We start from the raw sequence: 14,124 nt of genomic DNA, 5'->3' as shown, positions 1-14,124 counted from the left end.
TTATTGCAGCATTATTTACAATAGCCAAATTATGGAAGCAGCCTAGTGCCCCTTGATTGATGAATGAATAAAGATGATGTGGTGTGTGTGTGTGTGTGTGTGTGTGTGTGTGTGTGTGTGTATATATGGCATGTATATATATATATATATATATATATATATATATATATGGCATATATATATATATGGCATATATATATGTGTATTGTGTGTATATATATATATATTGCATGTATATGTGTGTGTATACAATGAGATATTATTCAGCCATAAAAAATAATGAAATCTTGCCCTTTGCAATAACATGGATGGAGCCTGAGAGTATAATGCTAAGCAAAATAGGTCAGTCAGAAAAAGACAAATACCATATGATTCCACTCATATGTGGAATATAAGAAACAAAACAAATAAGCAAAGGGAAAAAAGAGAGAGACAAACCAAGAAACAGACTCTTAATTATAGAGAACAAACTGATGGTTCCCACAGAGGAGGGGTGCTGGGTGAAACAGGTGATGGGGATTAAGGAGTGCACCTACCATGATGAGCACTTAATGATGTATGGAATTGCTGAATCACTATATTGTACACCTGAAACCACTATAATACTATAAATTAATTAACTGGAATTAAAATAAAAACTTAAAAAAAAAAGAACAAGGAAAATCTGAGAAATAATTACAGACAAGAGGAGCCTAAGGAGACATGACAACTGAATGTACTGTGGTATTCTGGATGCGATCCTGGAAAAGAAAAGGGACAATGGGTAAAAACTAAGGAAATCTGAATAAAGCATGAACTTTAGTTAATAATGTTTCAGTATCAGTTCCTTAACTGGAACAAAATATCATACAAATATTAAGCCAATAATAATGTTTCTGGATGTTATATAATATTATAGATGTAATAAACTGGGTGTGAGATATATGGGAACTCTGTACTATCTTCACAATTTTTCTATATATCTGAAATAAAACCTTACTCAAGAAAATATATCTATAAAAATTAACATACCAAACAACATACCAAAATATATGCAATGAAGCTTAGAGGGAAATTTATTAAATTCCTATATTAAAAAAAGAGTATCTCAAATCAATAACTAACCTTCCACCATAAGCTATAATTTCTTTGGTTAACTCCCACTTGGGTATTTTAATTCTCTACCAAGTGAAATAATATACAATTGATTTCTAAATAATATCTGTAAGAAACTAGAAGAAAAAGAAGAGCAAACTAAAACTAAAGCAAGCAGTAGGAATGAATTAATATAGAGAGGAAATAAATGAAATGGAGAATAGAAAAATAGAAAATCAATAAAACTGAATGTTGGTTCTTTAGAAAGATCACTAACATTGATAAACCTTTAGTCAGACCAAGAAAAAAAGAAGACTGAGATTAGTAAAAGCAGAAACAAAATGAGGCATTACGACATTTTACAGAACTAAAAAGAATTTTAAGAGAATACTATACACAACTGTTATCCAACAAATTGGATTAAGTTATGAAACAAATTCCTAGAAAGACACAAACTGACTGAAGAAGAAATAGGTTAACTGGAACAGACCTATAAGGAAAGAGATGGAATTCCTAATATAAAAACTTCCAAGAAAGAAAAATCCTGACCAATGGCTTCAGTGGTGAATTCTAACAAACACTGAAATAAGAATTAATACCAAACCTCAAACTCTTCAGAAAAACAGAAGAAGGAATGCTTCCTAACTCAGGAAGTCAGTATTACACTGATTCCAAACCAAAGAGATCACAAGAAAATCAAAGAACACTATCTGCCACAACCAAGCGGGATAATTTATCCCAAGAATGCAAGGTTGATTTTAACATATCAATAAAGAACAAAAATCACATGATCTCAGTACATGCAGAAAAAGCATTTGACAGAATCAAATACTCTTTTAAGAAAAAAACTCCACAAAATTAGGAACAGAAGGGAACTTCCTCAATTTGACAAAAAGCATCTATAAAAATAACATCGTATTTAACAGAAAAAGACTGAAAGCTTTCCCTTTCCCTGTTAGGTCATGAATAAAACAAGGATGTGCACTCTCACCACTTTTATTCAACAATAAGCTAGAGGTCTAGCCAAGGCAAATACGCCAGAAAAACGAATAAAAAGCATCCAGCCTGGAACAGAAGAAGTAAAGTTTGCAAATGACATGATCTTGCATGTATAAAATTCTAAGGAATCTAATAAAACACTATTAGAACTAAAATGAGTTCAACATTGTGGGAGGATATAAGATCAATTTACAAAATTAAATTCTATTCCTATACACTAGTAACAAACAATCTGAAAATGAAATTAAGAAAACAATTCTACTTAGGAATTGCATGAAACAGCATTAAATACCTAGGAATAAATTAAACAAAGTATAAGACTTATGCACTGAAAACTGTAAAACTGGTGAATGAAACTGAAGAAAATCTAAATGAAAAGACACCCCATGTTCATGGATAGTAAGACTTGCTAGTGTTGGCCTAAAATATTTCCCAAATTGATCTATGTATTCAATGCAGTCCCTGTCAAAACCCTAGATGGTTTTGTTTGTTTGTTTTGCAGAAATTTAACAAGCTAACTTTAATATTCATATGGAAATGTAAGGGTCACAGAACAGCCCAAAAAATCTTGAAGGAGAAGAACATAGTTGGGAGAGTCTTACTTTCTGACTTCAACTACAAAGGTATGGTAATCAAGACAGTGTGGTATGGACATAAGGAAATACAGATCAATGGAATAAAACTGAAAATCCAGAAATAAACTTGCACATTTATGACTGATTTTTGACAACAGTGACAAAACAATTCAACGAGGAAAGTGGAATTCAACAAATGGCAAGGGGAAAACTGGATATCCACAGCAAAAGAATGAATTTGGACCCCTACCTCACAAAAACGAGTTAAAAATGGATCATATACCTAAATGCCTTAAAATTATCATAAGCCTTAAAATTACGTAACTCCTAAAAGAAAATACAGGAGTAAATCATATCACCCTGAGCTCTTCAATGGTGTCTTAGATACAATACCAAAAGCACAAAAGATAAAACAAATATATATATATAAATTGGGCTTTATGAAAATGAAAACCTATGTTGTAAATGATACCTTTAAGAAAGTGAAATGACAACAAGAGAATAGGAGAAAATACTTGTGAATCATTACGTGACAAGGGACTTGTAAGCCAGAACATATAAAGAACTCTTAGAATTCAATAATACAAAGACAATCCAATTTAAAAATGGGCAAAGAATCTGAATAGACATTTCTCCAAATGGCTTCCTCTCTCCCTCCCATAACCCATCACTGCCACTCTCTAGATAGAACCATTCTTGTAGACAACACTCAGTCAGAGGCTTGGCTGGGCAATGTCTCCAGAGCTAAAGACTTTGCCACCCTCCCTTCAGAAAGCTTACCTTAATAACGTAAGCAGTGAAACAGCAGAATAGGAGTTAAAGTTATAAAACACCCGGGGTACGGGAAGACTACAGCAAATAGCTACTGAATGCTCCCTGTGTTTCAGGCAAAGTGTGAGGTACATCAATACCACTTTTATTTACTTCAGCAGTAGGTAGTTATTACTATACTTACTCTGACATTTAATAAATATTTATTAGGTACCTGGCTGTGTTCCAGATGCTGGTCATATTGTAGTGAACAAGAAAGACAAAAAGATTTTTTAAAAAATCTTAATCATAAAACTTACAAACAAAATAAGATAAATGAGTAAAACCTAAAGAATGTTAACTGGTGATAAGTGCTATGAAGAAAAAGAAAGAAGGAAATGATGAGAAGGGAATGTTGGGGGGGCGGGGAGGAAGCAGGTTATAGAACTACCCTTTGAGCAAAGACTTCAAGAAAGGCAGGGAGGCACCACATGCACATCCTTCAAAGAAGATTCTAGGCCCAGATGGTGTCACGTGCCCAAGTCCCAAGGCAAGTACTGGTATATGCAGGAAAGACCAAGAGGCCCAGATAGGAAGAGTGGTAGCAGCTGAGCTGAGATGAGAGGTGGCCTAATCTTGCTACAGGTCATGTAAGGGCCTTCTCTTTGTCATCCTCAGAGAAAGATGGGGAAGCACCAGAGATTTTGAGCAAAGGAAAGTACACAGTGAGAAAAACAATGGCTCAGGACAGAGCCCTGGGCCCCTTTCAAAGGAACTGAGCCAATCACTGATGAAGGCCATCAAAATTCATCCCCTCTCCAAAATCTAAACTAAACACCAGAAGTTCAATTAGCCAGTGTTGGGCCTTAAGTGAAAAAGTGACGGAGAGTCAGGGTTAGGCCAGCTACTTCCCGGCCACGTCCATCTGAACAGAAGGCAGCCTGGAATTTAATACTGGTAGACCCAAAGGGTGGAGCAGAGGCAAGAAGAGACAGCCCCAGAGAAAGGAACCTGCTGTTGATCTCATTATAGGGTGAGGAAAGGCATGTATGGGACTCCTGAGCCTTCCAATAAATCTCCTGCCTTAGCCTCTTTGTGTGGGCTTCTCATCCTCATAATCAAAATCCTTGGCTTAGACAGGGAGCTATGGTTTGTTATCCAGGTACCACACAGGGGACTGAAAAGATTGTTCATGGCTCTAAGTATAACCCAGCTGCAATAAGTCCTGAGGGAAAGGATGGGCTGTTTGGAGAGGCAGTTGGGCACCATAGCCTTCTACCCAACCCCAGCTTTCCACAGCTGTTGTTGAGAATATTACACAGTGCCCTTATGTGAAAACATCAGAGATCATCAAGGTGCAATATCAATATCAATTACCTCATCCTCTTTTTTAAAATGTGTCAGTATCAATAACAGAGCTTTTAGAATATTCTGCAAGGCTAAAAAATATATTCAGTGATATTTAGTTATTGTTACTCTTCTAAAACAAAGTTAATGAAGCTATGAAATATCTGCTTTGAGTTATAACTCCATTCTGGGTATTTGAAGGTCCTGGAAGCTCTCTTACCACAGGGAGGCTGCAGTTCTGTTCTTCGTGGGCAGCAGGACGAGAGAACTATTGTCCTTCCCCTACCACCCACTTCCTCCTGGGTGGCATGCCAAGACGCCAAGAGAATGCCCAGGAGAAAAGTAGAGATTAATGCATCTCTGTCAACTCTAGACTGAACCTGTTCTAAATGGCTACTTCTAATTCCAAGGGACACAGAGAAGGGAAGAATTATCATACAAGGGTCTTGCCCAGAGCATGCATCTATCTGCCTTCTGCCCACAGGTGTGCAGGCTGACTCTCAGTCACAAGAGAATCAGTCTGCAGTGCTGTGCCCACTATGTGGGACCCCAAAGCTGCTCATCTTTGAACTGTAACTATCAAGACCCCAGTACAAGCTAATCTCCTGCTAAGCCACCAGTTTATCTAACAGGACGAGTGAAGATGTCAGTAGTTACAATTACCAATAAAAATGTACCACTCCTACAGTACTCTAAAGACATGAACTAACCAATTGTCCCCATGACCCTCTGGGGGAGAACACTTTAGATGTTCTCTCAACATCTGGGCTAAACTGGGGAAGCAGCAGGGATTAAGATCTCAGTCCTGTGTCCTCCACAGGACACTAGGCTTCTCTTAACAATCGAGTCAGAGTCAGGTCATAATTTTCGTAGGAATTAAACGTAAAATATGCCCACCACATTCCATCTCAGCAGCTTCAAGATAAATCTTTTTCATTGTATGAAGTTTAGTACTAATCTCATCCATGGTTTCATCTGGTTTTCCTACCCATCTTTTCTCTTCATCGCCATTTCCCTTTTCAACAATTTCAACCCTGTTTCCCTGCAGTTTGTTTTTTAAGAACTTGAAATCCTTTGGAGGAAGAAGGCTAAGCAATAAATATACTTCTCAGATATGACAGAAGAACGTAGAATCATTCTAAATCACCCAGCAATTACTTAATGAATGTCCGTTTTACCCAGTAGGTGGCAAGTTTAGTGAGAGAAAGAGTGAACAAACAAACGGATGAACAAATGAATGAATAAACAAACAGGTTTACTGTTGAATTAGCTGAAGGGCACAAAGCTCTTAGTGTGGCAGAGATACAAAAGGTCCTTGGGTGGCCTGCAAACTTTCTATTAGACAATAATCTCTTCTCAGAAACAACAGGGAATGGCATTCTGATCTTCCTCTGGTATGGCTCATTCACAGGCAGAGCTAACTTCTTATCTGAGTTGCACACAACATAAAGGTCAGTGAGAATGGGTTCCACTGTCAAATCTATTTCCCAAATGAGAGCTGACCTAAATAGCCCCTAAAGTTTTAAGAATCTAAGTAAGAATATAGATATTTATCTCTTATTTGAGTCTTAAAGTGCAGATTACCTCCAAGTTGTCTTTGAATATCTTACAGATGATTATCACAAAAATCACAAAAGAGAAGACAGTAATATATAGCAGGCATTCATATAGGATGTATATGTTCTTCATCTCTAATTCATGTCATTAAAACCTTTGTAGGGAATCAACAACAGGAAACCTGGATGTTAGCAGGAAGTGAGTGGCTTTAGTTCTTCTTATTTCTCTTTAGCCCAAGGTTTTACTTACCTGCATTTAACATTTTGACATTTACTGGCTCTGAAGGTGATTTTACCACTGACTTTAGGTGGGGACTGTGGAACAGACTTCATTCCCTCTATTGGGAGATCCATTCTCTACTCTCCCAGAAGAAAAAAAAAAAGACAATCTTGAAGGCAAAGATGTGGTTTCCCTAGGGCACCTGGTGAGATCCCCTGCTTGCACCCCACCCCAGTGGACTACAGAATGGCTGTGTCATCGTGAAGGCACTCACCAGGGTGACAATGGCACATTCAGCCGTCAGCTGAGCAGCACTGAACAGTGTCCGAACAAACCGGTAAATCTGCTTCTGCTCTGGGTTGTGTTTGTCATAATCTGGTGGCACTTCGGATTTCTGGGGAAGGAAATGTTTTCAGATGACTGGCCACCCAATAAAAACAGAAGAGAAATAATTAAACAACATCAGAAGGTGGAGATTACCGAAAGAGGGTGAAGGTTTTCATCAAAAATATCTAAGAGCATCCTTCCATCTGGGTCCCTGGTAGGGAAAATAAAAGAAAATGGAGTTTACTTTCTATAAGAATGTCATTCAAAATAAAATAAAAATATATTTTGATTTAATGTGTTTTAAGAAACTGAAGTCAGTGTTAAATGTAGGAGATGCTATTGGCTACCCATGAGCAATAATTTTTCTTATGTACAATATTTAATCATTTTTGTTTGAGCAGTCTATGAAATAAAGTCTATGAAATAAATTAAACCACATTTAATTGAATTAACCTAAGGTAAAAAAAATCTAGATTTTCATTTTCTGAGTTTTCAAATGAACCAAATCTAAGCAAGTGATAAACTTCTTTAAACATCTTTCTGAGCAAAGGCTGATGGATATGCTTAAACCATTACTATGCTGTAGTTGATAGGAAAGAAGTTCAAGGGCAAAAATGAACATTCAGTGTGTCCTAGAAACTAATTTGAAGTTTTCACAACATGCAACTTAAACACTTTGTTAATTAAGAGTTTCAAAATTTTACATTGAAAAACAAGAGGTGACATGTAGAAAAGCTTAATTCAGTAAACTATAAACCTATAAAACAATGGCTCGTTGTTACCAGGGCCAGTAAATGCCATTTAAAGTGATGGCTTTCCCTGTAGGCACAGTGCTTTGAGTGGGGCTCTGCAGACACCAACCATACTTCACCAGCAACAGCTCTACTTTCATCTGTTTTATGTCACTTGCCTTCGGCCTAAAAACTATTCTTTAAAAAGCAAATTTGGAAACCATTGCTTTTAGTAACATCATATAATTTCCACAGTCTGTGCTTCCAATGCTGATTAGGCTTGTGAATATCAGAAGGGTACAGACCTGTCCCTAACATATACCCTTTGTAGCAAACACTATAATTTCTGCTCTACAAATTTACTGTCTGTATAAAAATAAAACAGAAAGAAAGAGCTTAACAGAACAACTCTGTTTTCATTACTATGTTTACACAACAGAAATTATTTTTAAAGCTTTGGGCATTCATACCTGTGCTCATTTTCACTAGCCTACAGGAAGACAGGCAACAAAGATTTAGATAAGCCTAAGTAAAAGAAAGGTTCAACTAGGCAGGACCTGCTAACAGGGTCTGAAAACATAAAGACAGCTCCTTCTGGGTGCACCCAGTTACACTTCTTTTATAACGACCCGGCTAGTAAGAATCAGTTGGTCCCTCATCTCACTAACAGCCTCTGCAAGATCTTCAAGGGGCTGTGTGACAAAGCCTGGCCCTGCATCCCATTTCCTTGGGCAGTTCACTCCTGTTCAATATTTCTGATGAATGAGAGACCCTAAAAAGCTATTCAGCATTCTAGAGAAATATTCACCAGAAGTAACTTTAAAAATGAAAATATAGGATCAAAAATATAAAATAAGGAATAAGAATTTAAGCTAAAATGACTCTGGGAAAAAAACTGACTCCTCTGAGAAAATGGGTTTTCCTCTCACTTTTATTGAAAGCTATGTATCCCAGCTGAGCAACACCCTCTCAATCAAGCTACTGGATCTATCACCAGTTCCAGAGGTTAGCCCAATATGATTTATCAGGAAAAAGTCTGCATAGTCATGCCACCTCTTTCCAAAGGCCTTCAGGTTACAATCTGTGGGCTTATCATGCCTGTTCACAAACGCTCGCTTTTTTTAGTTGGATTTTCTCCACTTCTACTCACTAACTTTTGTTCCATTTTATCACCATTACCCCAGTAGATTATACGATTTAAGGTCTCAGTATATTGCTTAGGTTCAATCCCCAATTCCCCAATTTATTAGCTTTGCACTCTTAAGCAAATTATTTCTCTGTGCCTTAGTTTCTTTACTAAGATAAATGGAGATAATATCAGTATCACCTCACGGAACTGTTTTATAAACTAAATGAGATAATGCATATAAATAGCAACCAGGGTAGCCAGAGTAAATGCTTAATAAAGATGGTTCTTATTACTGTCAGTTGTGGCTACAAATTAACTTTGAGATGCACAACAGTCTGAGAACTGAGAAATCACTTACAGAGAGATGCTAATGCAAAAGTGGTTTGAGAACACATTCAAGTTTCACTAGTGGTATTATAGTGTTCTGTAAGACTTAAATGTTTAAAAGTCTGAACTGTTATCTTAGAAACAGGCAGCAAGACCAAATCTGTACTTTCACTGATAAGTTATTCTGGGCAAGGTTCAAAGTTCCACTATGCTCCATTTTCTAAGTTCTTACATCCAAAATTCTCAAGCACCAGAAAGAACTTGGAGTCACAATTACAATACTGAAAAAGGTCACTGCAGAGAACACCTTTCCAAGTGTTTGCTTCCAGGTATTTGTGTTTTCCCATAACATTGTTCATTCATTAGACGCTCTGTCATGAAAGCTCCACTTCTCTGACTTACCACAACTCTCCAATGTCCCCCTTGTAAAGCAGACTGACAATGATGTGGCTCCCCTCACTGAGAGCCATGCTAACCATGAGGTGGCTGTGCATGTTCCCAGAATTGGTTCACACCAGTTGTACTTGTTATATTCATGTAACATATGACAATGTTAAATATCAATCAATGAAATATGACTGCAATGAGAGTGGCTTTGTTCTTATGAAAATAAAGAAGGAATGCTTTGGAAACACCCAATAAAAAGTTATCACTAAAAATAAATTTGTTGTAGATTATGTGTGGTCATAACCTGAAAGATTCTACACTCAAATTATTTTAGAAATGTCTTAAGTTTTGTCACTATTGACTTAAAAAAATATGGAAAGGATGAATTACAGGTGTGGCTTATAAAATAAAGTCACTTTGGTACTCTAACCAATGCCCCAGACTCAAAGCAAAAGTTTTGACGCTGCATAAAAATATGGCAATGAATGTACTTTTTACACATTTTATGTTGAGATAAGATGTTTAAAGTAAATTTTTAGAATGATTTTTCTATGATTTCCTGTTTCAACTGACTTTAAATTAAGTAAATTGTCTCCAGATTCACTTATATCAGAGAGAAGGATTCTACTACATTAAAATAGTTTATATCTAAATTTACACCATAATTTATTCTACTGATTTAAAACTATAAGCATTTTTTTCTCATGTTGAAGTTGCACATAGTAAATTTTTAAAATAATTTTTATAAAAGAATGTTTAAACAAATTATACAGGAAATCAAGAGTGAAGAGGAAAGCTGAGCATTATCAAGATGTGTTCTGTTTTGCTGACTTCAAACACAAGCACCCATTTGGTTTCCTCTGATTGAGAAGCAGTTTGGCACTTACCTGGGAAGTTTTGGTAAATTGTACTAACTCTAGAAATTCCAAGAAAACATGACTAGAGAATATAAAGGCTGAAGCAAGTAGACATAATAGGGAAAAAAAGAGAGAAAAAACATAGTAGGAGATAACGTGTAATGTTTTTAGCACAAAATTAATCATCCACATACCTGTTTTTGATGTGGTAATATATTGCGAGAGCTACACTGTAAAATAAAATGCAGGGTTCAATGTTTCATAAGCATATCCAAAATGTTATATATTATCTGTCTAATCATAAAATATTTAAATTTAAGTAAAAGTCAAACAATCCATCTCAAAAGTCCCAATTAAAGCAGAATGCTGATCAAGAAATCTCTTTAAAAAAAAATCATTCTTCAATCAATCTTGTACTCATTTCCAGCAATTATTAAATCTTTTCCAGAAACACCAAAACCTCAAGAGGTATTTAGAAACAAATTCTCTTTCTACTTGAAATTTTTAGCTTTCTTCACTTGTAAAATATAGACACTATGTAAAAACAGGTAGTGCAAATCAAGCACCTTTAGAAATTTCCAACTTATTACCTCCCAGTTTAGAAAATTTTTGGTTTATTTATAACTACCAGAAAAAAGTGAGAATCACCCACAGTGGTTTGCTTTTCTTTTCTCTTACATCAGTAACCTCTTGGCAATCCACCTAACTTATTCATTCACTTGCTAAAATAGTAATATAAATCCTATTTGTAACACTACCTTAAAATTTTTATTTAACATTTTAAAAGATCTGAATTTAATTAAGACACTCCCTTCTCCCGAATATTTTTTTTCAAATAATGCTTTTCTGATTAAAAAGAGGTTATATTCATATTGTAGAACTTCTGGGAAATATAGGAAGTGTAAAAAAAAAAAAAAAAAAAAGTAAACCCTTTGCCCAAAGAAGACTACTTGAGATATGCAGATATCTATTTCTGTCTCTCAATTATATGTGTAAATAGGTTTACATCCTACTTTTGTCCTCATTAATATTTTTCTTACCATTAAAGTACGCTTTAAAAACAGGACTTTAAATGGCTGATTATATTCCATTTATATAGTTACTGAATAATTTATTAACTATCCCCCTACTATTGAACATTTAAGTTGGTTCTAATATTTCGTAATTATAATTAACACCATACTGGTATTTTCAGAGACAAGTATTTGTGCAACCTATGACTATATTATTTCCATAAGAAAACATTCTGTAATGTGAATTACTCAATCTAAAGTCGTTAATAATTGAAGGCTCTCCACATAAACTGACAAGTATTTTTGCAGAAAAAAAAAATGTACCAGTGTATTTCCCCATCAGTGTCTGTTTTAACCTTACACTTGCTGACACTCACCTTGAATATTCTGAAAAAATGTTCTCCAATGTAAAGTGTACTTGTTTTCAATTTGGGTTTCTCTGATCACCTATGAAGTTGGTGGGGTTATTCATGTTAACTGGCCACTTTTTTTTTTAATTTCCTTTTTTGTAAGCTGTCAAGATCATTCCACTACTTTTTGTTTTACTTTAAAATTTATTGAGGAGACCAAAATTTATTTTTTAAGCTTCTAAGAATATCACTATCTGCATCAGATTGTGTTCTGGGTACTTGGAGCACAGAAACTGCCATCCAGGCACGACACGGAGGTAGAGGGCTCAGTCCTAAACACAGCTGACTCAGCGTTGGATTCCAAATAGCTCAGTGGCTTACCTATGACTTCCTATGACAATAGACAAGAAATCTCTAGTCTTCCAAATGTCTCTCCAGACCTATTCCTTCAAAATGATTTTTGAAAAACATTATTCAGATAAATGTTAAAAGTCCTCATGAGCAAATGGCAATATATTCTCTTTCTCCTAACATATTCAAGAGCATCTAAGCTGATGAAGGAATTGTAACTTGGGTGAAAGGACTTCAGAATCAAATAATAATAATAATAATAATAATAATAATAATAATAATAATACTGTTTTCAAGCATACATTAACAGCATACATTAACATTGATATGAAAAGCAGCAGATGTTATTGACTCTATTTCACAAATGAGAAAAATTCAGGTTCAGATACTGGATACCAGGATTTCTGACTAGTATAATGGTTTTGTGCCCTTTAGTTCTAACACGTTGCCTCTAGGGAGAAGGATGAAATTATCATTTAATTTGTTTAACAGTCATACTGTGTGACTGCTTTCTAATCTAATGTCAGATTTAGATTGACGTTTCATATGATTGGGTTTGGTGCAGTGACTAGTTTAGTCACTTTGATTGCTTGCAAAAGATAATGGTTCTTGCCTCCTCTGTGTGGAGTGTGACATAGGAAAAATATCCCCGGACTAAGTCAGAATAAGCTGAGTGTAAAACCTGGATCCTTCATTTATTACAGTTCATTCATCTCTCAGAGCCTACATTTCCTCATCTATAAAATTAGGACAATTCAACCTATGTCACAGAGATGTTATTATAACCAAATGAAATATACAAAAGGATTATTTCAAATACAAAAATCCAAAACAAAAGACATTATTATCATGGTTACTCCCCTATCAATAATTTCATCTCAAGCATCTCATAATTTGCTTCTGCAAACTGAGTTAAAATCTTCAGGGCCCCAAGGTCACTATCTTCCAAATCTCCTGAGCTGACTGCAAGACTGGACATTATCATGACCTTAGGCCTCCATGAAAAATAGAGCCACACTGTAGGACAAATTCCACTTGAGGTTATATCCCCAAAATTAAGAAAACCAAGCTCAGAATTCACATACAGTACAGGTCCATAGGCCAGTTTAGTCAGTCATCTTGGAAGAAGTGATTGCTGGGGGCAAAGGGCAGTCAGTGGAAAACTGCATCAGTCCCACACTTTAGGCTTCAGAGACCTACTCAGTTCTGATACATACTCAGAAAATGGCGAGGTCTCACCAAAGATGGGCTAGACCCAAACCAGAAGTACGTTTGGATCAAAGGGTTTGCTCAATTGCTTTTGCCACATAGCTTGGAATAAAGAAATACTATTTTCTTGACCAAGAAAGCAAAACAGATTTGTGACTGTTGGCCCTGTACTTGTAGGAACCTAGAGCTAATACAGCAAAGCATGTGACAAGCCTAAAACCTTTGAAGACCAAGAGGTGGTGGGTTCTGCCAGCGCTGAGGAGCTCCCACCTGCTCTCCACCCTTTCCTTTAATCACCATACCTATGCCCCCCGTAGGGGATTCTGGCTGGGGGGCGGGAGGGGAGACAGAGGTCAGCTGCAGAGGTGTGTGTGTCAGAGGGGGCGGGGGGGTGGGGATGGCTAGCAAACTCTAAATTCAATACCACAGCTGTTGGCATTTAGGGGAAAGATGGGAAAATTCAAATTGTCAAAACAGAAATCGTGCCTATGAAAAGAATGAGCACAGAATGCTCCCACTTTTACACTTCAACTTTCCATTCAGAACAGCACTCACCCCTCCATGCACTCTTCAACTAGAATTTGTAAATACATGTGTTCATTTTGGCAGCCCACAACTTGAAGAAGGGGTTTCTCTTAAAACTTAGGTTAGAAATCGATGTTTAGAATTCAAAGGATTTTCTCAAAGAAACAAGGTCATACTTGGTTTTCAAGAAGGAAGTTCAGCCCAAAGATACTCACCGTGTCCATAATGAAGCTCAACTGTATTAATGGTTTTGGTATTTTTAATGTCTGGGGGGAAGGGACCAAGAAGAGGCCTTGGATTTAGGTAAAGCAGAAAAAGCAGAAAAGGGAAAATAGGGGTTTCATTTTGATAGGTGCAGGATAAGTTTAAGGCACAATTTTAGAACAGGAGGGCATTC

At 36.2% G+C, this 14,124-nt stretch overlaps 1 protein-coding gene across 6 annotated transcripts in view; it reads right to left on the bottom strand.

The window, feature by feature from the left end:
* The window catches only part of CCNY (cyclin Y), a 315,939-nt gene that overhangs the window by 27,242 nt on the left and 274,573 nt on the right, over positions 1 to 14,124 (bottom strand). For all 6 annotated transcript variants that reach the window (XM_043563710.1, XM_043563711.1, XM_043563712.1 and 3 more), the window contains 3 exons: positions 10,474 to 10,509; positions 7,002 to 7,059; positions 6,796 to 6,915 (listed from right to left, as the gene is read on the bottom strand). In XM_043563710.1, coding sequence (XP_043419645.1) covers positions 6,796 to 6,915; positions 7,002 to 7,059; positions 10,474 to 10,509 — 214 coding nt within the window. The remainder of the gene's footprint in view (positions 1 to 6,795; positions 6,916 to 7,001; positions 7,060 to 10,473; positions 10,510 to 14,124) is intronic.

This window comes from Prionailurus bengalensis, chromosome B4, assembly GCF_016509475.1.
Source record: "Prionailurus bengalensis isolate Pbe53 chromosome B4, Fcat_Pben_1.1_paternal_pri, whole genome shotgun sequence".
Lineage (NCBI taxonomy): Eukaryota > Metazoa > Chordata > Mammalia > Carnivora > Felidae > Prionailurus > Prionailurus bengalensis.
The sequence above is the reverse complement of the archived record's forward strand: the minus strand, read 5'-3'. Positions and strand labels throughout refer to the sequence as shown.